We start from the raw sequence: 26,091 nt of genomic DNA, 5'->3' as shown, positions 1-26,091 counted from the left end.
AGGGTAAAGATGATGGACTGGCCAAGCATGTCTCCAGATCTAAACCCAATTGAGCATCTGTGGGGCATCCTCAAACGTAAGGTGGAGGAGCGCAAGGGCTCTAACATCCACCAGCTTCATGATGTCATCATGAAGGAGTGGAAGAGGACTCCAGTGGCAACCTGTGAAGCTCTGCTGAACTATTGAAACTTTGGGCCAAATTTTGACATTTTCACTTAGGGTTGTACTCACTTTTGTTGCCAGCGGTATAAAGATCATTGGCTGAGTGTTGTGTTATTTTGAGGGGACAGCAAATTTACACTGTTATACAAGCTGTAAACTCACTACTTTACATTGTAGCAAAGTTTCATTTCTTCAGTGTTGTCACATGAAAAGATATAAACAAATATTTACAAAAATGTGAGGGGTGGACTCACTTTTGTGAGATACTGTAAATGTTTCTGAATCTGTGCTGTTAGTGATGCCACCAGTCTCGCTGGCGATCATGTCCAAAATAGGGTCATGTCTAGCACAGTGTAAGTTCTTAATGAGTGGTAACCTTTAACCACATACACACCCACACAGGGTCGGGTCTTACCGTGACGCGCTTCATGTCCAGCTGTCTGAGTTGAAGCACACAGCGCAGGGCGGCCTGCTTGTACCATGTCTCCAGGGCTACAGGGTTCCCATCCAGGGTGAGCTCAGAAAGGGAGCACGAATCTCCTAGGCAGGCTAGGTCATCAAAACTATATACAGGGAGATAAACACACAGCAAACTGTATATTAATATAACTACGGATGACACAATATGCCTGATCCTATAACATCAGTACCACATCAAGAGCCAATCAATTAGTCACATTTTAGAACACCTTTAAAACGTTTTGTTTAATTAACCAGAGCACGTATTCAGAAAGCATCTCAGATTAGGATTTCTCACATGGAAACACGTCCCCCTCCACCATATAATTTTGTTATGGCCAAATGTATCCAGTATCAGCTCCTACTGTCAGTCACTTTGTGAATGCACAATGCCCAGAGCTCAACAAAAATTCTAATGTAAAACCGGCAAATTAGGCTGACCAGCATTGAATGCAACAGATATGGGCTAGGGCTGGATGAACAAAGTTAAAGATGGAAAGAAAATGTCTGTGCTAAAAATTACAGTAGATTCACTACAAAACTGTACACTTTGAGGATTTCTTATTGGCCTTATTTGTGATAATGATCAAAAGGCTTTGATGAGCCTGGGATGACAGCTGTTTCGCTCCACTGGGCTTCACCTATGACTATGAGAGCAAACATCCAAATGCAACATCTTATCCTACCAGAACTTCACTATGCTCTGTGGGTATTATTGTAGCCTACAATTCTCTGATGATTTGACTCAAAATGGTCCAATTTATTCACATAAGGCAGGAGTTTGCAAAAATTATAGATTGATATACAGTATAGCTTTTTGTTTAGGCAAAGTGGACAGTCAATTCATTATTCACAGCCTAAAAGTGAGCGTAGGATAGCAAGAGCTGCCATGAGAAATCCATCACAACTGGAGTCAACTAGGGTCCTACAGGAAGGCAATGCTGTGTGGATTTCAGAAGGCTATTTTCACAGTGCTACTGCAGCCTCCTGCCTCTCTGTCCTCCTGGAAGAACTCAATGACAACTACTGTTTTGAGAAGGCGAAGGCAAAAGGCAAAAACACACAAAGAAAAAAGATTCCCTGCATCAAAACAGATGTTTCTGTACAGTGACACGCCAACACACATTCTCTTAGCAACACTGCCAGAAAAATAATCTGTCCACACTAAAGTAACACTCATTCAATTTCTACAGTCTCCATCACATTATTAACATGTTAAACACTGTCACTCCGGTTCCTCTGGAAACACACAGCTGTGGAACCACTAATCCAGAGTGGAGATGGGGAAGCTCTCCTGTAACTTGGCAGTCATTCAAAATCAGCAGTCTGTGTGTGCTCAGACAGGGACGGCGGACAGGGTCTTCCTCTGCAGGCCAGGCCCAGCCCGAAGCTCTGTGAAGAGGAGGGAGTTAAGCAGTAACAGCAGCAGAGACGCTCTTACCTGGTGAGGCGGTTGCAGCTGAGAAAGAGACGCTGCAGACAGGGCAGCAGGTCCACCTCTGTCTAAGAAGAAGAGAGGGACAGTGTGAGGGAGGGGGATGAAGAGAGGGGACTCTAGAGAGGCTGGTGCAGCGGCGGCGAACCGGCACAGTCACAGTTACAGACACGGCGTGGCTCAGACCATCCCATCCCTCTCCGTTCTCTCAGTCACCTTGCAGCTCGCTGCTCCGGCATACAGCCCCGTCCACCCTGCGCGCGCAGGCACACAGGCACACAGGCACAGCACCGTGGCTACACAGGGAGGGGAGGGGGAGGGGAGAAGTGTGTGCTAATGCAGAGATCCCCTGCTGCAGGAGCTCGCTCACGCAGTCTGCTTATAGAAAGGTCGGAGGAAGGGTTTCAGATGGGGGGGGTGGTGGTGACACAGCGACCGCTGAAGAACAAAGAGAGAGGGCCGCAGCCGCAGTAATATGGGCAAATCAGCAAATCAACAGGAATACACTGTAGTGGTGACGTGGTGGTGGAATCTGTTTCATCATCAGACCGTACCAGGATCAGCAGAGGAAAGACTCTGGGGGAGGAGGAAGGGAAAGGAGCAACAAGCAGGCAGCCTCAATCTGACTGATGAGCACACGGACACCCAGGCAATGTCACAGCCGGCCCCAGGAAAGGAGCCAGGGGCGAGGAGAGGGCGGAGAGGAGACGGGGGAGTGGAAACGGGGGAGAGGAGACGGGGGAGAGGGGGACGGGGGAGTGGAGATGGGGGTGAGGAGACAGGGAGAGGAGATGGAGGAGAGGAAACGGGGTGAGGAGACGGGGGAGGGGAGGCGGGGGGTGAGGAGACTGGGGAGTGACAGTGGGGATGGGATTCAGCCTCATGGTAGGGTAGGGCAGCTCCACATATCTTTGCATATGGAATGCAGATGAATGACCAACGCCCGGATGCTGTGTATTGTGTGTGTGTGTCTTTGGACACTCCCAGATGGGACTGAAAGCGCTGCGTCAGCCCTTACTGCAGACACTCTGCCTTGCAGAGAGCTACTGTACAGCCTCCACCAGCACTGCCTGTGTCTCTGCCTCTCCTCAGCCAATCAGGGCTCAACTTAGCAGTCATCCACAACAATATGAAACTAGGCTCAGTTGACTGGTTGTAATCCTAGAGTAGCCACAGAGAAAAATATGTTGTTGTACCCTTGAGCAAGGAATTCAGACCTCTTTTCTCCTGTAAGTCACTATTGAAAACAGGTTCTAAATTACAAATACTGAAATGTCAGTAGATTCCTGACAATGGTCAACTACACATTTGTATTAACGCCCCATCCACCCCATATATGGACAATACCCTCTGATCATCAGTAGCATGGCTGTCTTCTACAGCTGTCACCATGACCACAGCCACTACAACACTGCATTTGTGGAGCGACTGTCCACCAAAGCCTTATCTTTGGTGGACAGCAAAATATTGGGTTTGCTGCCTGCACCAAAAATGTCCTACGCAGCATAGAAAAAAGATCCCTGTCCAGTGCATGTTAAATGTGTGCCAGACAAAGCTAGAACTGATAATAGATAGAAAAATTTATACATTCTTGATTTGAAAGTAGTACATTAATCATCAAATATAATGATGATAAGCTATCAAATTAGTTGCATAATAATGTGTCCAGTATGTTAAGGCAACTAAGGGTTAATCTATCAATACTACTATAGGGTATCAGCATGTTTCAGCATGGTACATTTAAGACTCTTTCAGACTTTCTTAATGCCACTTCGAATTCAATTTAAGACCAATTTCACAACACCCCACGGAAAAAATACATAAGGACACCAAATCGACTGAAGTAAGGCACCTATTCAGTTGTTGATGAGCACCAAAATAAGCAGCTGTTTAAGGTGCTTCTGCATGACTGTGGCATTGATATGCATTGTTAGTGAAGTAGGCTACTGCATCTCCCTCCAATGTTGTTTAAATCCCTCCAGTGTGTGGCCAATCAGTGTCCCCATCATGAACATAGTGGTTTACTATGTTCTCTGTGATCTCTGGTTCGGTCTTGTACTACCTTTTGTTCAACTAATAACTATAATAATTAATACAATAATAATAATAGGCCTATAACCTAATAATTATAACAAAAATAATATTGCACACAGATAAGAAATACAAATAATCCGATTGCTTACTCAAATACATTATTTCATTCTCAAGTTGTCTTTCATTTTTATTTAATTTACAACAACAAACAACATCTGTAAAGTAATTTTTAGACAACAAACCAAAACTAGCTTCACCAGAGCATTGTTGTTACTATGGACACCAACGCAAACTCAGCTGCTGTAGCTATTACGTGCAAACTCCCGCATTACGTGTAAACTCCCGCAATTCTGCCTACATACCGTAGGCAGAATTTTCTCTCCGTTCAGTTGTAGCTTATCGCGGTCTATCGTTAAGTGCCTGTACCCACAGTTGTCAGAGCAGTATGCCCTACTGCTAACAATAAAGTTACTGACTGTACTCCGCGGGACTGTCGTCTGTGATACGACCAAACAGAAAAGAGAAATGCCGGGAGAGAAATCCCATGGTACCTGCGGGAAGTTTAACAGCGAATGACTATGTAGCTAGCGAATTACCTAACTTGGTGCTAGCTAGGTATCTACCTCATGAATTGTGTTGGGAGAAAAAAACAGGGTGTTGGGAGAAAAGCAGTGTCTTGCTGACGTCTAACTATCTGACTGAAATAGTGGTTCTTCTCTGCGCGCAACCAGAGGTAAAATGCGTTCACAAAACAAAATGTTTTGCATCACATATTCACAGTGCTAACAGAACTTAATAGATATTGTTTAAGACATTTAAAAAGACGAAATAGGGAAATGTAAGACTTTTCAAGGCCTTTTATTTATATAAATTAATTTAAGGACCCGCAGATAGGCCTACCCTATCTGCGGTGTAGTCTGGCCCAGTGGTAGGTAGGTGACCGGAATTGCTTGATACTGTACACCCTTCCAAAATAAAAGTTACATTAGAGTTACATCCCGTTACACGTCTACTTTTTAGCATTGTATTTGTTATGTGACCACTTCAGAAAGAGCGCTGAAAGAACGCAATTTCTAATGGCTGCAGTGGGACTCGGTAGTTTCCCCAAACGATGGGCGTGGCTCTGCGTGTTGTAATGTATGATGTGACACCGAAGCTGATTGTGACCATTACCGCGTCACAGGTTGCTATTGAAATGCGTCATAATGGCTTCCTCCTTATAAAAGCACATAACATTCAGTGAGGTCCTTATATTGCTTTACATTTTTGTGTATTGTGTACCTTGACTGTAAATTCAAGACGAAGATTAAACTGTCAGAGCAGAGTAACTTTGATCTCAAATGGGTCAAGCTCAGAGCCCAAATGTCTCCAAGAGGCAACCTGAGCATATAAAAGAGGAAGTTAAAGCTCAGAAGAAAAAGAAAACCCATCTGATTGCGGCTGCCTTTCAGTTTCTTTTTATACTGTCCTGTTGTGGAGTCAGCTGTAATGAAAAGGAAGATTATAGCTCATCCACATCAGTGAGAAATATTTTTCTTCTGGTAAGCCTAGATCTTCCTCAGACAAGGGAAAACCACCAGACCGGCGCTCAAGAACCAAAACCCTGGACCATGATTATGATGAATCAAACAAACAATCTTCCCAATCAACAAGTCCAAAGTCATCCAAAAGAAGGAAAAAACTCCAGTGGGCTCCAGACCCAGAAAAGAACAGACTGTCTAAGGAGAAGAATGTAGGATTAACAAGATCTCAAACATCAAATAATCCTGGTGGAAGCAAAACCTGTGTCATGAAGATCAGCATTACCCCAGATTAGTCTCCAGACTGGCCTTTCTCCCGGCCTCCTAGCAACACATCCTCCTGCTCCATAGAGTCATTGTCCTCACTGTCTCAACTGGTTTACACCAAACTTTCACAGGTTCTCCAAGCCTCTGCTTCAAACTCATGCCAATGCTGCCAATCCTTCAGCTCACTGTCGTCATTGGGAAACAGCAGAGGTTCCCCGGACAGTCAAACGGACTGGCAACTCCTGCCAGGTGTGCCATCCCTATCCTTTCCAGGAGAGAAGAGAGACAAAACCCCTGTTGGGATACAAGCTGGCAGCACATTCTATAGACAATCTAAGATAACAGTTACTTCAGAACTGTCCAGGATTTCCTGTTATCGACCTCTGGTCTGATCTCATTCTACTTCCATTGTTTACTCCTCTTGTACCTTATATCTTGTTGGATTACTCCGGTTTTGACTCTTGCCTGTTTCCGCCCTAACTATTCTCTTGGATTTGCCTATCTATACCATTGCACTCTGTGCTTGACTCCATACCTGCCTCCTGAGGATCATTACACCATCCAACCAACCAGCCAGCATCCATCTATTTTGAACTAACAAGCTGTTCAACTAATCAGCCTTAACTAAAGACAAACAGTAAGAAAGAGAAGTTCTAGTCCCGATCCTAAACAGTACTAGATTATATTCCAATTATACTGTTCTAATTTACAAATAAATGCAGATTATCATAACTGTTTATATTTGCTATGATTCTGTATTAGTGTAAAATAAGAGTTTTGAGCTCCAGGATAGATGGCTTCATATAAAAACAGAGAAGCTGATCTCAGGGAAACCCGCAAAGGTTGCCAATGCCGATTTGGAGCAGAAGATGAAGAAAATATACTTTGAAACTAAAAATTTTTCTTCTTCACTACCACATCGACAAGTCTGATTAGAAATATTGTTAACTGGGTATGTCATAGCCTGCTCAGAATCACATTGGTTCGTAAATTCTTGAGTCAAGAACTCTCGCACTATTGCGTTTCTTCCATAATTCCGCGACAACACAAAGGTTGTTGCTTTTTAGGTTTTTCAAGCTTTTTTCCACTCTATCCTCTTGAGACCCGGTAATTCATTTTTGTACACTGTAGTGCGCATTCAGGTTTTGCGCATAACTCTAATAGTGTACATACCACTTTACCAAGTCCTGATGTTCCTTAGAGTAGACAACTGTAGCTTTAAATTGATACCCCATGTGTGGGGGTGTGGCCTTGCCAACTTCCCTTCTCCTGTCTTTTCAAAATGGCTGGCATCACCACAGGCACATTTTATGGAAGAAAGAAAGGTAAGCATTACATTTTAATTTAACATGATTTTGAATGTTATATTTTGATTGCTTTTAGTAAGTAAACATCTAAGGAGTAATTTCAGTAAGTTTTCAGAGCTGAACTTACTTAGTTTCATAGTAAAAATCACTGATTAATTAATGTACACTGTAGTGTACATCGGGACTTTGTACTCATGATTATTTCTCTTTTTTAAGTAGACAGCTCTTTGTCAGAGGCAGAGAGAATACTTTCCAGAATCAATGAGGGAGATTCAGACATAGAGTTCTCTGAAGATGAGAGTCCAGTGAGCAAGACAGGAGAGGGTGAGAACGCAGATAAGGAATCAGATGAAGATGACCAAGACACAGAACTAGCGGAAGTCGACCCAGGGCCAGCTGAAGTGTGCCGTCGTCCTCTATGGGCCAAAACTACCATGTAGGGATAATCAGAGCAGAAAAGCTAAGATAACCTACAAAGATGTTTCGGGAAAATTGATTTGATGATGATGTATAGACTTAATGTTATAGCCTAAATGTGTTGTAAGTGAACCATCCCTTTAACGCTCCTGTTATGTTGCGGGTCAAATTGATCTGTATGTCTGTCTGTCTCTATGTCTGTATGTCTGTCTCTATGTCTGTCTGTCTGTTTCTATGTCTGTCTGTCTCTCTCCAACAAACACCATTGCTGTTACTGAGAAACAAATATAACAGGAGGGTTAAAAATTGTACATGTTAATTTTGCCTTTTCTTTCTCTTAGGTTCATGCCTGTTAGAAGAGCACAGAATTGCAGAAGATTGTCCCCCTGTAACCCGTAGTAATTGGAGCCCACAGCAGTATTTCCAGCAGTACATTGACAATGAACTAATTCAGGACCTGCCCTTCTTCACCAACCAACGTATGGTACAGGATTCAGGCTTTAGCTTAAGCACAACACCAGAAGAAATCGAGACCTTTTTAGGAATCTCGATGTACACTCACCTAAAGGATTATTATGAACACCATACTAATACTGTGTTTGACCCCTTTCGCCTTCAGAACTGCCTTAATTCTACGTGTCATTGATTCAACAAGGTGCTGAAAGCATTCTTTAGAAATGTTGGCCCATATTGATAGGATAGCATCTTGCAGTTGATGGAGATTTGTGGGATGCACATTAAGGCCACGAAGATCCCGTTCCACCACATCCCAAAGATGCTCTATTGGGTTGAGATCTGGTGACTGTGGGGGCCATTTCAGTACAGTGAACTCATTGTCATGTTCAAGAAACCAATTTGAAATGATTCGAGCTTTGTGACATGGTGCATTATCCTGCTGGAAGTAGCCATCAGAGGATGGGTACATGGTGGTCATAAAGGGATGGACATGGTCAGAAACAATGCTCAGGTAGGCCGTGCCATTTAAACCATGCCCAATTGGCACTAAGGGGCCTAAAGTGTGCCAAGAAAACATCCCCCACACCATTACACCACCACCACCAGCCTGCACATGGGTAACAAGGCATGATGGATCCATGTTCTCATTCTGTTTACGCCAAATTCTGACTCTACCATCTGAATGTCTCAACAGAAATCGAGACTCATCAGACCAGGCAACATTCTTCCAGTCTTCAACTGTCCAATTTTGGTGAGCTCGTGCAAATTGTAGCCTCTTTTTACTATTTGTAGTGGAGATGAGTGGTACCCGGTGGGATCTTCTGCTGTTGTAGCCCATCTGCCTCAAGGCTGTGCGTGTTGTGGCTTCACAAATGCTTTGCTGCATACTTCGGTTGTAACGAGTGGTTATTTCAGTCAAAGTTGCTCTTCTATCAGCTTGAATCAGTCGGCCCATTCTCCTCTGACCTCTAGCATCAACAAGGCATTTTCGCCCACAGGACTGCCGCATACTGGATGTTTTTCCCTTTTCACACCATTCTTTGTAAACCCTAGAAATGGTTGTGCGTGAAAATCCCAGTAACTGAGCAGATTGTGAAATACTCAGACCGGCCCGTCTGGCACCAACAACCATGCCACGCTCAAAATTGCTTAAATCACCTTTCTTTCCCATTCAGTTTGGAGTTCAGGAGATTGTCTTGACCAGGACCACACCCCTAAATGCATTGAAGCAACTGCCATGTGATTGGTTGATTAGATAATTGCATTAATGAGAAATTGAACAGGTGTTCCTAATAATTCTTTAGGTGAGTGTAAGTACATACTTCGTGGATGATGGAGAAGTAACTACTGTTTTGTATGCTAGTATGCCAGTATTGCGACTGATTGGGACATACTACCTAATCAGAAAATTGCGTCTAAACATTAGATCATTTTGTCACGCATTAACATCACGCCACGTTTGAATATTAAACTGACTAACGTTTCTTATTAAGTTTACTTCCACAACAAATAGCATCTATGAACTGTATGGCTTTTATTAGCCAATAATAGGCCTAATAGTATTTACTTACTACTTGGAATAGACACAACAACATTTGTTGTTCTTTCATTCGTGAATGACACTGATACAATAACTATAAATATAGGTGAAGATAACTGAATATTTGTCAAGTGAAAAGATGAGAGAATCATGGAAACCTCTCCTGTTTTTCTGCGCAAGGGGTTGTGATCTATAGGCTACTACCCCAAAAGCATGCACAAATGCATACTTCCAAAATCCACCAGAAATAGTCGCAATATAAGCGTAGACAGTTTTACTTTAGGCTTACTATCACGTAGCTACTAAAGGTTGTAGCCAGCAAACTTTTTGTCTATCCTGAACAAATTCATGCTTTGTTTTGTCTGCGGCAAGGCTCGAACATGGCGAGGCTCAAACACCCGAATGTCCAGAGAGACATCAAACACACTGCATTAACGTCCAAAGAGACATCAAACACACTGCATTAACATCCAAACAGATGTCAAATACACTACATTAACATCCAAATTGACATCTAACAAAGTGCATTAACATTCAAACAGACATCAAATACACTACATTAATGTCCAGAGAGACATCACACACTGTATTAATGTCCAAATTGACATCAAAGTCACAATAATAGAGAATAGACATAAATGCTATAAACTCTCATTCTGTTTACCAAATAGGATGAAAAAAGCTTTCATTGGGGTCTAATTGAATCAAATGTTAATTAAATTATTCATGCAATGTTCACATCCCTTGAGAGCTAAGGCTCAACATCAAATGAAATGCAGTAGAAGGCTTCTAAAACTGCACCTTCCATGCTTTCGTGAGGTGGATCTAAATGAACACACGTGACCCTGTATGGCCTCCTGTTGTTGTACCATCCTGCTCAGCTATGTACATTGCAGTGACAGTGTGCAATGGGTTACCAGAATAAATGCATAGGCTATTTAGGCATAAACAGAAGGAAGCTAGTGTATGTTCAAGCACTTAATGACTTAGTTAGGTGGCCTTCAATGTTGGGCTCCTCTAACCCTGCTAGAAACAACGGCGCCAGGTGGAGAGAAGGGTATGCCATTCAGGAACTATTACTCCACACTTCTGTGCTGTTCTGTAACACTAACATTATTTCAGGGATGATGCCATAATTAGGATTATGGATGTCTTCATGGAAAACCTATGAAATAATTAAATCAATCCCTGCTCAAAGGACAATGAGAAAGACAGGGAGGCTGTACCATTTGCAAAAGAGAAAAGGTCTGTAATTTGACTGAATATTTGTGAACAGCAGCATCTGCTTGCTGCATTGCCATAGTGACAGGAACGATGTGTTTCTGAAATAAAGAGACTAGGTGATTATGTCCACTCCCACTCAGTGTCACACTGTCAGCTTTGAAGAGAACGCTGCACTGAGTCCTTATAACATCATTTTCACACAGTGTGTGCAAATACAGCAAACTAACACACAAACCTGCTTCCCAGACATACTATTCACTTCTGCTTCACAGTCAGTCCAGCACTGACTGTGGTTGAGACTATTCTTAACACTCAGAGTGATGTCATCAATGGGCTAATATCACAAAAGGCCACTGCATGACTGACACTATTTCATTGTCAATCAACACGGGCCCAGCGTCTAGAGACTTAGGAGAAATATATAGGAGAAATATAGCCATTGAGAACAGGCCCTAGATGCTAGGCCCATGCTGATGTCACCCGACAGGCTTTCACTGTCCACCCACTAGGCCTCCTCTCCCTATGGGTAGGGGAAATTATGCTTCAGATTTATACATCCGGCATGCTGTTCTCCAGTATTCAGGGTAAACACTGGTGCTGAACATTGGTCGACCTGATTGTATTTCTAACTAATTGACAGTATCGTTTAGGAGCTGAAACACAAGCATTCTACTACAGCTCTGAAAACATCAGCCATAATGACTATGCAACCAATAATGCTTGAAACTCATGTGCCTTGAACTTGGCTGCTGTATCTCCACCTCAGATCCACCTCATTTCCACCTCAGGTAAACCTTAGCTCCACCTCAGCTCTACGTCAGCGCCACCTTAGCTCCACCTCAGCTCTACGTCAGCGCCACCTTAGCTCCACCTCAGGTCCACTTCAGCTCCACCTCAGCTGCACCTCAGGTCATCCTCAGCTCCACCTCAGGTCCACCTCAGCTCCACCTCAGGTCCACCTTAGCTCCACCTCAGGGCCACTGACAACTGTCAGCTTGCATGTTTTATTTTCTCTCAAACAGAGGAGCTCTGTTACCACCATCAATGTGCCAACACAGCCTCTCATCACTACGCTCTATGCTTGCACGCACAGGTGCATGTATGTTTATCTGTGTATCATCCTTAGTAACTGCACCTGGAGACATTAGCTGAGCTACTTAGTTGTTTGTCTTTTAGAGAGTGCGTACAATATAAAGACATAGCCTCACTCATCACCAACACCAACATGATAATATTTTAAAAAATTCTATGGTAAACAAACTGTACAGTATTGACCATAGAATCCAGATTTAAATAGGGTCAAAAAATTATGTATTGCTATATAATTGAGCCCAGTGTTTAAGTGGAGGTTTAAAGTGGGAAAGAGCACTTCAATGTACTTATCTTTCCCTTTAAGATATTTCCAAAAGTGCATTCCATATGCCTCACTAGAATAAAATGGAAAACCTTTTAAGACACCTGAAAGTATCCATGGTTAGTTTGAACATGCAATAAGGACTTGGCTGCAAATCATGGTAATGAAAGAGCCAAGCGAAAACTGAAAGCTGAAATTATTTCTCCCCACTCCTGTGAATCTAATAAACCATATCCGATTATTAAAGAGGGAAATAATTTAACCAAACCTTTACTAAGTAAGTAAATAGAAGCTGCAGTAATATCAGTTATGTACACATATTTCTCAACATACTGGAGGAAGAAAGGGTTTTAAGATTTGCATACAAATGAAGGACATGTTGAAGCCTGTTTGTGCTTTTCTGTTGATCAGATTAATAGCCTACTATAGAAATATCTGCAGTTTTATAAGTATCCTACTTCAGTTCCAGTCATTTTCCACTGATATACAGTAAATACAGTAGATGAATGAAAGGAAGTCTGCTATTTAAATGTTTTTACTTGGTAATACATGAAACACATAAATGTAATACTAAGGAAAACATCAAAATGAAGTAGCCATGCCTATGCTTGTGCCAGAACCTGGGGAAAACAACAAGATGACAGAAGCTGTAGCTAGGAACATCATCAGACTGGCAAAAATATAATGTAGTACAGGATTGGGCAAACGTGTTGTATGCATGTTGTTTTTTTGTCTTTTGTTTGTGCTGTGCTTAGTCACTCCTGTAGCACCATCTGATCACCAGGCCATCTGAAATGCCTGGCATGTTTTCCTTTACACAATAGGACAATCACCATATAATATTCCCCCATGCTGCATACAGCCCATTCCATTTCATCGCAGATATGCTCTATTAACATTGGTAGAATAATCATTATTTTTATTAATCCTAGATTACCTTTTAAGGTGGTAAAATACTAACTGTAAACATCCATCACCTATACATCTACATTCTAACCCCATTAATGCAATGAAAAACTCGATTTAGGCTGAGATTCTTGTTAATCACCCGAATTTAGAAATGTGAAAGAAGGCATAGGGATAGCTTCTGCGTGAAGCTTAGCCTAGTGGTGAAGTCAAACACATTAAGGTAGCAGATGAACAGTTTGATGATTGAATGAACAGTACTGTGAGATTAGGATTTTGGGTCTCCTCACACTATCCATTGTTACCGTAAAGTAAAGGCTGTATTCAATTCATGTAGCACTTTCCTTGTAGTATACTTGTCTGTTAATGTTATTTATCATTATTATGGACCTCAGGAAGAGTAGCTGCCGCATTTGACCATATGCTAATAGGGATTCAAATAAAAACAAATATAATGTATAATCAGAAAGCTGCTTCTCTCCCCTCACCACAGTGGAGATGCAGTTGCATTGCAGGTTGAGCTCAGTCAATGAGTGCAGGCCCTGCAGGTTGTTCACACAGGAGATGCAGTTCCCTGCCAGGTTCAAAACACGCAGCTCTGACAGGTGGGAAAGGTTCTCTATCTGTGAGATCTGAAGACAGGAGGAAAACACGCAGAGATATGTCAGTATGATAAACAGATGAATTGTCAAGTGATGGAACATATCTTGTACATGTGCTGATGTAAATATTGTGGATGTAATAGGGGCCATAAGGGTGAGTTTCTGTTGGAGAATCTGCTGTGTGTTGTCTAAATTAAAGAGTGACACATCGCAGTTCTGCTATTTGTGCATAATTCCACTTTTAGGTCAATAGAATGCAGCAGACATTTGCTTCAATACTCCATAAACTTAAACTAGACCAGTATATATGCTGTTCTAAAACCAATACCAAAAGAAATAACACCTTCAAATAAGTTAGTGATGAATTGTCTGCATTTTTACCACTCAATATTAACTTTCATTCATCACCTGTTGTCATAATTTCAGTGTCAAAACAGTCAATATTTTAATTGGGCCTCAGTCAAATGTAATCCAACAGAGAAGGTATTTGAAAGGTATCCAGATTCTAAAAAGGTTCAGTAGTATTATAAGGAATGTGCCCATGTTATATGGGAGTTTATTGCCTTTGGTCAAAATGTAACTAGTTCAGGATCCAGGGGATTCCCTGGTAGCTTTCTGACTGTCAGGGTTTTCACTATGTATTTTGCTATATTATATTTTTGTGGGAAAAATCTTCAGCAAACAACTAAAACCAGGTGTTGTGTAGAAATAGTGTGTAGAAATCATAATGAACAACACACATGAAAAAAAAAAATCTTAATTGTTTTCTTCACAGTATCAAAGTATTATTTAATTACAGAGTTACATGTTTAAGAGGTTAAACAAGTTTTGTGGCCTCAAACAAGTGAGCTTGCCAAGATTTCTCAACAAGAATATGAGCAAGATGGAAATATTAACAACAGAGGTGGAATGTTGTTGCCTTGTCCACTATAATTGCTACATTTTCTATCACTGTAGGATGGACAATTGTTTTCCTGACAGGATTTTTGTAATTTGCTCAGTGAAATTACCTTTTCATATTTGGCAACTACACTAGTCAGTTCCTTAAAAGAAAATAGGTTGTGTGGAGCTCTGGAGCTGGCTGAAAGGACCTTCCATTTGGCTGGAGGGAGCAGGACAACACCCTTCTCTCCACATTTAAAGATGTTTATGTGTGATACTCATACTCTGACTCTTCTTCCTAGACTGACCATACTGCTGTCATAGCCAAAACACTCTAACACTAGTGTAACAGTTTTATGTCTTGCATGTCTGTGTGTAACAGTGTTATGTCTTGCATGTCTGTGTGTAACAGTGTTATGTCTTGAATGTCTGTGTGTAACAGTGTTATGTCTTGCATGTCTGTGTGTAACAGTGTTATGTCTTGCATGTCTGTGTGTAACAATGTTATGTCTTGCATGTCTGTGTGTAACAGTGTTATGTCTTGAATGTCTGTGTGTAACAGTGTTATGTCTTGAATGTCTGTGTATAAAAGTGTTATGTCTTGAATGTCTGTGTGTAAGTGTTGTGTCTTGAATGTCTGTGTAACAGTGTTATGTCTTGAATGTCTGTGTGTAACAGTGTTATGTCTTGCATGTCTGAGTGTAACAGTGTTATGTCTTGCATGTCTGAGTGTAACAGTGTTATGTCTTGCATGTCTGTGTGTAACAGTGTTATGTCCTGGATGTCTTGTGTGTGTAACAACTCAATGTCTTGGAAGTCTGTGTGTGTAACAATGCTATGTCTTGGAAGTCTGTGTGTGTAACAATGCTATGGAAGTCTGTGTGTGTAACAATGCTATGTCTTGGAAGTCTGTGGTGTAACAATACTATGTCTTGGAAGTTTGTGTGTGTAACAATGCTATGTCTTGGAAGTCTGTGTGTGTAATAATGCTATGTCTTGGAAAGCAGCGTGTAACAGTGCTATGTATTGCATGTGTACAAAAGGTTTTCCAGCTACCAGTAGTGAGCAATACAGGTGACAGTATTGACAAACTGACAATAAGCTCAGGTGCCAGAAGCCCGGTCCACTAACTACCTGTTGTTATTGTACAGAGATCACAAACAGCTGAGTTGTTGAATTTCAAACTACTATTTTGTGACTGCTGATTAAATACAACAGAGTAAAAGAATGTTCCTCTTGGAACATTCCTGACCGGGGCCTCCCACTGGTGGTCTTTTGGTTTTACAGCTCCATCATGGGTCCAAAGACAGCACTCCAGTCTCTCTCCTCTCCAACACAGGCAATGCATGGATGATAGAATCTCTGGCTGCAGGTGAATCATCCACTACAATTCAAAAAAAACAACACAACCACACACATACACATATAGAAGGTCCACTGACTCTACATTACATCTCTTCCACTAAACTACGGGTGAAATAATCATTGTTATTATATAAAATGTTACCCCTATTGTGCCATTTAACCCGAGTACAAATTCTCATTTACAACAATGATATATGGAGCAATTAGAGGTAACTGCCTTCCTCGGAGACAGAAAGGATCATTTTTCATCTTTCCAGCCTGTGATTCAAGTATGCTGAGGACATAGTTATTTACAGCTTATTTACAGGTTACTGGTGCTCTAAACACTAGGAAATCTGTCATAGTCAGGCAGGTAGACTCACCTCTCCTCAGTGCAGATTAGATCTAATTTAAAACTATTCAGGTTCTGATATTTCTATTGAGCACATGCCAAAAGATGTCTCACAGAAATACACCTAATCTGAAAATATTGAACTGGGTTGTGTTACAATGGGAGGTGCATTGCATTGGGGTAGATTAGGCATTCAAAATATTTAGGCCAACCTTGGTTCTCTGCTTAAGAACAATATTCAGAAAATATAAATTTACTACCAAACAATTATAAGATGATTATGCACAGTCTGACCATGACATGAATGGAAAAAAGTACTAAATAGTGTTATTTTGTATATTCATGTTTAAGAGTTAGACTTAAAACTTTGGGAGTCTGCCTGGTACTGTAGGCTGCATTGAACTCTGCTAAGATCTTTGGCAATAAGAGAGAACCTTTATTAACCAAGCCCTTCATTCCTGCTCACTGCTCAAAATAAATTATTTAATGACTTCTCACTCTTCAAACATTCCAGAAAGACTAGCGTATTATTTTTTTGGGATATTTGCTCTGCAGGCCTGGTCACACAGCTATCCTCTACATGTATAAAAAGAGGAACAGAAGTTACAGGCTGGGGTGCAGAGTTACTAAGTACGTATTACAGAAATGTATTGTCAACAGTAACTGAAGATCAGTTTATTTGTGAAGAGATGTAAACGCTTATTCAGGAAGAACATATAATGCCTGATGAGAACACAATCAAATATAAAATAAACTGCAATATGTAAACATGGCACAAACATTGTCTTACAACCATATAGTGTGGGTACTATCTGTTTGCTGAAATAGGTAAGAGATACCTTTATTTCACTCAGTGAAACTCCCAACATCCATGGTAACATATAGTATGATTGACTAGAATATTGTATGCAGCTCTCTAAAAAACAGCTCTTTCAAAGTGGGAACCTAAAGACAAGAGGTTTTAATTCAGGCACAACTGAGGCACCTAAAAAAGGCAAAACACCCCCCCTTTGAATTATACTATAGTTAAGACTATTGTCTTTCACAACATGGATTAAAGTAAGGTAAAATAATAAATAATGGTTACTACTCTAAAAGCTTTGAGCTGTCAAGAGGTGTAAGACAAGGTTGCCCACTATCAGTGGACTTGTTGCTTATAGCCACTGAAATTATGAAATTATAACATTAGGGGGTTAAAAAGTTGTGCTTTGGAAACACTCAACACTTTTTAAAAATACATTTCGGTGTGTCTTTGGTATTCATATTTGTGTAATTGTATACCTGAAAAACTTTACTTATATCCCTAATTGTTTGGATCCTGACAAATTGTCCAGTTAGAATTAAAACACTCTCAACCTTATAAATTTGAACCCTCGTATGTTTATGTATCATTTACACAATTACACAAATTGTAAAGCGCTCACCACATCGCCTTTGCAAGATGTGCTTCTGATATCCCATTCATACAAAATCAGAACACTGGTAATTTGACCATGCTTTAAAGTATATGCCAACCTACATATGAAAAGTACCCAAAAGAAAGAGGACAAACAAGCTGATACATTTGTTTTCGGCATCAAACCTAATAATGCATATGATAAAGTTGTCGATCTAGCTTGGTATGAATAAATTCAAATGTATTTTACAAAACCCTTTTTACATCAGCAGTTGTCACAAAGTGCTTTTACAGATACCCAGCCTGAAACCCCAAAGAGCAAGTAACAACAAGAGTTGATGCACAACTAGAAAAAACACCCTAGTAAGGTCCAAACTACGGTGCCTTTGTTTCATATCTGAAGTGACTGTAAAACAACTGCTTTGGGCTATATTAACAATGTTGTAATTGGATGAAAGTACATGAAAAAGAGCAGCCAGACTCAGAGAGAGGAATTGCACAGGAACTCTGAGGTGACTCTTAACAGAACAACAGAGGCAATATACAGGGTGCTCATTGCAAATAACAACCATAACAGATGGGTGGCTTTTCAGTCCCATCCTCTTTTTATAGGTGCTGGCAAAGTCCTGATTTAACACCAGCATTACTGTGTACCTACAGAGGGAGTCAATCAACAGTTTAGTCTGGTTTCCTTGATTGCATAATAAATATGAATGTCCTTGCCAATAAAACATTTCTAATAGTTAAAGAACAACAGTAGGCTAAACAAGACTGGGACGTGGGAGTAAGGTCTTAAGAATGTTTTAGTTTGGTGGGAAAATATGTAATGAAAGGTTCTCTACATGACACAATGGCTGAAAGAGCACTGAGCTTGAACTAAAGGTAAAATATACCTCATTGCCTTCACACAACTGAATACAGAAGGGATCCAAAAGCCTCACATCAAGGACTAATGTACTTGCTGTCCTGCAGCCAAGCCTGCTTGATCTTAACTGTAGCAGCCTAGATTACAAGGTAGTAACCTGAACAGAAGAATTCTCAGGTCATAGTAATTCAAACTGCTTTACATACACTAAAAGCTTAAAGAAAAATGTTTGAGATTGTTTGGGTGTGTATTTGGAAAACAAAAAGGAATGTTAGTGACGTCATGCTATTCTAAGTTTGAAATACAGTACTGTACCTTATTGCCATGCAAGTCCAGAACATCTAATTTAGTCAGGTTATCTAAACAGCATATCCTCTGGATTCTGGAAAACATTAATCAAACAGTAATGTTAGCACCACTCTCGCTGGTCTTCTATACAAGATACACATTTCTCTCCTATCACATGATGTTACTATGACAAATAACTGAAATCCCATCTGCTAATGTTTACCAGGCACAGGAAATGTTATTGTCAAAGAGCAGCAGTCATTCATTTTCCATTGATGTGATGTTGACTGTTCTCCACTGTCCTGTCACCCAGGCATGGCCATACAGACAAAACTGTAAGGTTACAGTGCCATGGAAATACCATCAGAATCCTAGATCTTTGGTGTGCTTTGCATTAAGGACTTTTGAAAGCAGGTTCTAAAAAGACAAATGTCTTGTTTCAAAACCTCTGCAACAAAACCAGACCTCAGAAACAGGTTCCTGGTGTCATTTTCCATGATTTGTGCCTTTCTCCCTCTTGACATCTTGTTTCAAAGTAAGGTGAAGCCCAATATAACATTCAGAAACAAGGCAGATGTATATTTCATTGACATGGTCCCATGCAGGAAAGTACTTTTTAGTGAAGGTTTCTACATATGCTGGTTGTGCTATGGTAGTCATAAATTATATGTTTAATATGGAATGCAGGATGTTCATACTTAAGGTAACATCTTTATAAATATAAAGACAAATTGAAACACAAAAGACAGAACAATGTGTTTACCAAGCAATCAATGTAAAAGCACTGAAATAAGTGGGATCTTTTTAATGCAAGAGAGAGCCCAAACACAAACCTGTTTTTTCCTAACATAAGCACTCTGAGAGAGGCCAGAGCTGAGATGCCAGACATCTCGGAGATGCGGTTGTCATACAGGTCTAGGAAGATCAGGCGCCGCAGGTGAGATAGATTTTGGATGTGCATGATGAGATTGTGCTGAAAATTAAGCAGTCGTAGCCTCTCCATGCCCTCAAGCATGGGACATTCCTCCAGACCACGCCTGACACACAAAACACAAAAGCCTTGTCATCAACACCACTTGTGGAGGGGGGGGGGGGTTTCTTCCAACACTGGAACGCAGGGGTCAGGAGATCTCATTAACCAAAGAGGATCAAGCTACAGATATTGGTTTATTGTTGAGATGCGCTGACAGCGGGTAGGACAATCTTTGCAAAGAACTTTGCTGTGCCCTACTGGTGAATCAAAGAAAAGGCAAGTTTGGGATAACACTGACAGTTTACTGAGAAGCTCAACACATACTACTAAACAAACCATGGGTCAAGAGTGTTTTAACCTACCTGTCCAGATCCAGCCGCTCAGTACTCAAGCCACATTCATCATGGGAACAAAAGGCAATTGGAAAACCAGGGGTTGAATTCTCACTTAAGGATAAGGTTTCACCCAGTCCTATTACAAAGACACATTCATGTTCAGAAAACATTTTTAATAATAATATGTTTTTAAATGTTTAATTGTATTAGAATGCCTTTGATCCATACATTTTTTTTGGGAGGCTGGCATTGTTGCAGAGAGAGGAAGGATCCTGAGTGTGGTCACTCACCAGTTGATGTGAAGCGGGAGGTACCGTGGGAGTAGATGGCCCCCGCACTGTGGGTTGCTCTCCTAGGCTTCACTCTGTGTGACTGTGGACCCAGGTCCCCCATCAGCCTGCTATGAACAGCAGCAGGAGGTTGGAGGGTACGCTCAGGGCCCTTAAACTCACTGACAAACGCCGGCACAGGGATGTAGAGAGGCCTGCCACCTGCGGTGCATGCATGAAGCCTGCTGTCTGGATAGAAATATTTATGTTGCAACAGATTAGACAATGGGGATAGGACAGAGACTGTAAATTACTATGTCAGTTAGCAGTACCTTGTCTCTGTGAATTGATCTTCATGGCGTCCATATTTAAGTATTTTGTAAAGTCTTTAGACCATCGGCCGTCTGGCTATGAAATAAAACATGACTTATAATACATACATTTGATAATCAAATGGTAATTCAAGCTATCCATTTTTATGTTCCTGCTTTTTCTTAAACAAGTATAGGCTGTTTGGGGACTCTGTAAAACATGAATATACACTCAGTGACCAGTTCATTATGTACACACATCTAGTACCAGGTCAGATCCTTTTGCCTCCATAACAGTCTTAATTTTTCAATGCATGTAGTTTACCAGGTGTCAGAAAGATTCCACATTGAACACCCTGCTCCATTTCTACCCACAAATATGCTTCATTGGTTTTTGGTCAAGGGAATGAGCAGGCCACTCAAGTAAAATGTACAGGGATTGGTCAAACCAGGCAGTGTTTTTCCACTCCTCAGTTGTACAGTGTTGGTGGCCGTGTGCCCGTTGGAGCCACTACTTGTAGTTTTTAGTCAATGAACCTTGTCCACAAGTGCATATGGAAAAACATTTTATTGTTTTTATGTTGGCCTTTAAAGAGTGATTGTATCATTCAGTGGGATTTGTCTTCTTTTGATTTTAGTGAATAAAAATATTGCAAAGTGTGGCCTCAAATGTAAGTAATGTTTCAGGTAACACTTCAGTTACATCCAGTCTAGTCTGAGCGAGCCACGTCAAAATACTAAACAGAAGTTAACCAGCTAGCAGCCCAAAACAATATTTTTTATTACATTTAAATTATGCAAGAACTGCCTTGTGATGCCCAAAGTCATTGCAGTATCTATTAAGATTGTTCAGTTGACCCACACTAACATTAAAATGCAGCGATTGGTACTAGGTGTACAAGATATATGGGGGAAAGTGGAAAATGATTGGTTGGTAGACTAAGGCGAATAAACCAACACCTATGCGGTGGGAATTTCTCACAACATTCTTTGTGGCAAATGAAGGCCAGGCTTCACTGTGTTCCACCAGATCTCCACAGACTTGGGCAGAGGTGCTTAGGAATTAGATACGTTGCGGGTTCCAAGATGTGGTTCTGTTTACCACTGTTGTACACAGGACTGCTCCTGGCAGGATTTTTTTGTTTGGGCTGTGGTTTCTGAGATACTGGAACCGGAGGCCTGGCACAGACCATAACACACCCCCCTCAAAGTTGCTTAGACCTCTTATTTAGGCTTTTCCAACATTTCATCTAACAGTAACTGAATTCCTCAATGCTCCTTTCATGAAAATTATTTTGTTTGTTGCTTGTCATAGACATTATGCCATGGCCATCTGTCTATAGAGACAATCCATTTTCAAGAAAGCTTTACCGTATGTACTGGCCACTGAGTGTAAAGACATCTCTCACCAACTCAGTCTTCACTGTGTATATATAGAAAAGGCAAACCCACCAGTCTATGAAAAGGTTTCTCTGGTATTAGAGATTTCACAGCTGTAAGGTGAAGTTTATAGCTGTTGACCTGTGGGGGGAAAATGGGACAATTTAAGACTGGCAACCCACTAATCACAGACTGAGAAGGCATCTATTGAATGTCTTGGTTTCAACATCCATGAATGGATATTTATGATCCAATTTGGACCAGATCAAATCTGAGACAATGATAGATGTTCATGCTTGGTTCAAATTTGTTCCAGTCCAGACAAACCATGGTTTGGCCCAAACAAAGAAGCCTATCTTTGTTTCAGACTTGGTCCAAAACTAAACCCGATTTACACCTTGTCCTGAATTACATTTCTTTCAGCATCCACAAACCTATTGTTGGCTAAGAGCATGCATATATAAATGGTTTAGATTTGGTTTGGACCAAATATAAATGTGTATGATTAATTCAGATTTGGTCTGAAATACAGAACCTATTTACACCTTGTCCTGAAATGTTATGTGTGCTGGACTATTGCTACACCCCTACAAAACAGATGTTTATTTTAAGAAAACATTCAAAATACACCTGGCCGTAACACAATAATGTGCTTTTCTATTTCCAAGTTCAATATTATTAGAGTACATGAACATTAACTTGATTACTTTTCTTTTTGTGGCTTTTCCTCATACTTTCCGTGTGAATAGGGTAAATGAAATGGACAAAATGGGTAAAAGTTTAATCCTCGTAGCTTTGGGTTAGTTTATATAAGTTTACAAATTACTACAATTACTTGCTAATATGCTGGGTTACAAGTGTTCCTGTGGGACTCATTTCAGGAAGTTTCCCCAAGAAATCTTTTTAACCTGGATAGGATCCACCATCATGCCAATATTTAGAAACCCTAAGTTTTCTTCAGAAATTAGCTTGGTTCACCATTAAGTAAACATTGCAGTATATCATTATCAAAATGAAATCAATTTAAACCGAACTCTAACGCACATTAATTTGTTTCATTACTGAATAACATCATGTTATTGGTGTAGAGCAATGATTAGCACTGAAAAACATGTACGTTGGAGTTTTACTACATCAAATAAGGTTGGAAGGCAGATCTGCCCTGAAGGCAGAAGTTAATGAGTTGATTGAGTGGGGAGAGCTCAACTTGGTGTTTGTGACAGAACGTTGCTTTAGATCAATTTGCAATTACCACCACAGATTGATGCAGAACCATAGCCCACAGAAGATCAAAACTTAAGGTCAAATTGTAATTTCCACTCCCCACGAGTAGGGTGGCTGTAGAGCAAGATGAGACTGGGACAAGTTCGGACGATTTTTGTCATCCATAGCAACACAACGCTTTTCCCAAAATTAGAATACGTTACAGATTAAAGACTGCTAGCTATCTTAGTTATTATGTGACATCGTTTCATAAAACCTAACTTGTGCCTAAACAAGTAAGATTTATTGTTGACACATCCTTACCGTGGGAGTTAGAAACCTTTCCGTATTGTTTGTCTGTTGTTTTTGAGAACGCATTTCTGCAAATGTTATAGCGTAATCGTTCCTGCCTGCCAACTTCCTAAACAGTGGATAACTAACAGGTTTATGTTGGTGGTTGAATGTCAATGTTTTCCTATTCTGCCCTATTTTCATAAACATATGCTAAAATATAAAAATGTCTCATCCTAGAACTGAGTCCTCTTGCTTTTTGGCAGTCTACTATCTCCATGGCAACGACAACTTGTAGCAAACTATTATACAACGCCGGAGATATAAAACTCTTAGTAACGTATAACCAACGTTGTTATGCCGCGTCATGCGGTTGCTAAGCTAATCGTTACCAATCACCTGTAGAAAGACAGAATTAGTAGAAAACTGAAATTGTTCTTCAAAGCACGTAATGTCAAAATTTAAAAATGTATTACAAAGAAGAAAGAACAATATATTACAAAGAATCGTCTGACACAAATTCACTCTTGAAGTGCTCTAATTGTTCACTACTGACCCATAATGCATTGCGTGTTGAATTGATAACGTGGCGCAATTTAAATAGTCCTATCTCGCTAAAAAGTATCTCTGCTACAGGAAAACCCTGTTCCAATACAAAAACAAAAAATAAACGAAATCTCTGAATCTGATCGTTTCTGAAAAAAATATTGCAGATATAATCACTTCAAAAAAAATAATTGTCACCAGGAATGACTGAGAACACATTTGCAACAATTAAATAATGTTGGTTTATTGTCTTGCATAAGGACAGAACCACATATAATAAAGATATAACATTTACTTTGTGGGCTTGGAGATTTGATCTTATAACCATTCTGTTACCGGTCAGATGCTGCAACAGCTAGGCTACTAGAGATAAGAAATATGAATCTACCCAGAGGAAGCCAATATTAACATTTCACTCTAGAGAAATGGGGCTGGAGTTGTATTGACTCCAGATTAATGTTGTTGCAGTGGGTGAAGATATCAATAGTCTGGTAATACAAAACTAAACTGGGTTCAACCCAATGGGTTCGAGTTAGGGACTGGACTGTGGTCTTTCACATGATCGGGAGAAAGTGGGGAGTGATGTGATAGCAGAAGATTTTACAGCCCTGCATCATGTTTTCAACAGGTCTGTCACTTATAAAATCTTACCCAATGAAGCCAGAAGAATACTATCCCACCTCAGAATGCAACGCCTTTCTAGGTTTCTTCCTACGTTTTGTTCAGAGGGTGGGAACTGGAAAAGGGAAAAAATACTAATGTGTCTCTAACATTTTATGTAATGATTTCAAAAAATCATGTAACCCCTAGACCCTATAGCCTCAGCCCTTGAATTACGTTTAACATTGTCAAATCCAAGCACACTTGTAAGTGCACTTGCCCAAGCAAGGGGGAGTATTGACTGGAGTTAACTTGCTACAGGATTCACAAACTAGCTTCGCACCTCACTTGGAGTCTTACAAATGAGGTTAGAGTCTGAAACAAAATGTAGTCATGTTGATTAAATTTGACATTTTGCAGCCACTGGCTTTAGACACAGTGTTGTTTATCATTTCTATGGCAGCAGCATGGCAACTTTTGTGTTGCTTGACCTTTGCTAAAATTTTTAAAAGTATAAAATAAAATAACATATAAGCTGTCAAAGAGGTGGCAGGAAGATGATCCTGCAGAACCGTAATCTGTTTCATGTCTGCTCCTGGCTAGTGGCCTTGGAGCGTACAGTATGACACTGTCACTGTAGCTGCTGCAGTAGGACATGTGGTGCAGAGAATGAGTCAGTCCACAAGCTGTAAAACCCTTGCCAACAGGGAGGAATAAACATGAAGTCATCTAACGGTTGGCAACTGTATCAGTGGTGGTGTAACAGTAACAGAGGTGGTGTGGGTGATGATTTATGGGTTCATGGAGGAAATTATACACGCCTAGGTCTACACTTATTACTGGTTTTCACTGCTACATGCATTTCCTGAATGTGTACTACATTTTCTCAAACCTCACACCATGTTAATAAAAAACCATGTCTCATACAAAATGAAACATTATATTCAATGCCATATTATCTTTATAAATCAAACTCAAATGCACACAAAATACATTGACACTGTTGAATACCTGTTATACACTTTTGAGAGGAATTTAAAACATTAACATAAAAAGGTATTTATGAATCAATGTGTTCCAGAACTTTACAAGATATCATAGACTGCAGAGACTATGCTGAAGTGGACAGAAAAACACAAATAATTTCAGGTCCACTCTTCACTATGCCTCAGACATAGATCAGCAGAGAAAACTGACTAATCACTTTTTTTCTTAGTGAGTGCAGATGATGCCATTAAACTTAATGAAAATAAATGGAATACTTTGTTTTGTCTCACTAACTGGGGGGGAAATCATTGTTACAGTCTTATTGAAAGCAAGGTACAAACTGAGTGATTTTTTCAGTCTTATTGAAAGCAAGGTACAAACACAAC

At 40.4% G+C, this 26,091-nt stretch overlaps 1 protein-coding gene across 4 annotated transcripts in view; it reads right to left on the bottom strand.

The window, feature by feature from the left end:
• LOC105015386 (leucine-rich repeat-containing protein 49) overlaps nucleotides 1-23,839 on the bottom strand; it is a 51,787-nt gene extending 27,948 nt beyond the window's left edge. For 2 of the 4 annotated variants that reach the window (XM_013137675.3, XM_020056447.2), the window contains exons 1-11: nucleotides 23,606-23,839; nucleotides 22,151-22,219; nucleotides 20,720-20,795; nucleotides 20,409-20,636; nucleotides 20,146-20,254; nucleotides 19,644-19,847; nucleotides 18,838-18,904; nucleotides 15,818-15,949; nucleotides 13,570-13,713; nucleotides 2,063-2,124; nucleotides 578-725 (exon numbers count right to left, since the gene is read on the bottom strand). In XM_013137675.3, the coding sequence (XP_012993129.2) occupies nucleotides 578-725; nucleotides 2,063-2,124; nucleotides 13,570-13,713; nucleotides 15,818-15,949; nucleotides 18,838-18,904; nucleotides 19,644-19,847; nucleotides 20,146-20,254; nucleotides 20,409-20,636; nucleotides 20,720-20,795; nucleotides 22,151-22,219; nucleotides 23,606-23,782 (1,416 nt within the window). In that variant the 5' untranslated portion in view covers nucleotides 23,783-23,839. The remainder of the gene's footprint in view (nucleotides 1-577; nucleotides 726-2,062; nucleotides 2,125-13,569; nucleotides 13,714-15,817; nucleotides 15,950-18,837; nucleotides 18,905-19,643; nucleotides 19,848-20,145; nucleotides 20,255-20,408; nucleotides 20,637-20,719; nucleotides 20,796-22,150; nucleotides 22,220-23,605) is intronic. The other 2 variants (XM_020056453.2, XM_010878507.3) reach the window with 2 other exon arrangements.
• Between the last annotated feature and the right edge of the window lie 2,252 nt (nucleotides 23,840-26,091).

This window comes from Esox lucius, chromosome 2 (genome assembly GCF_011004845.1).
Source record: "Esox lucius isolate fEsoLuc1 chromosome 2, fEsoLuc1.pri, whole genome shotgun sequence".
Lineage (NCBI taxonomy): Eukaryota > Metazoa > Chordata > Actinopteri > Esociformes > Esocidae > Esox > Esox lucius.
Note: the sequence above shows the minus strand (reverse complement) of the source record. Positions and strands in the feature narration are given on the sequence as shown.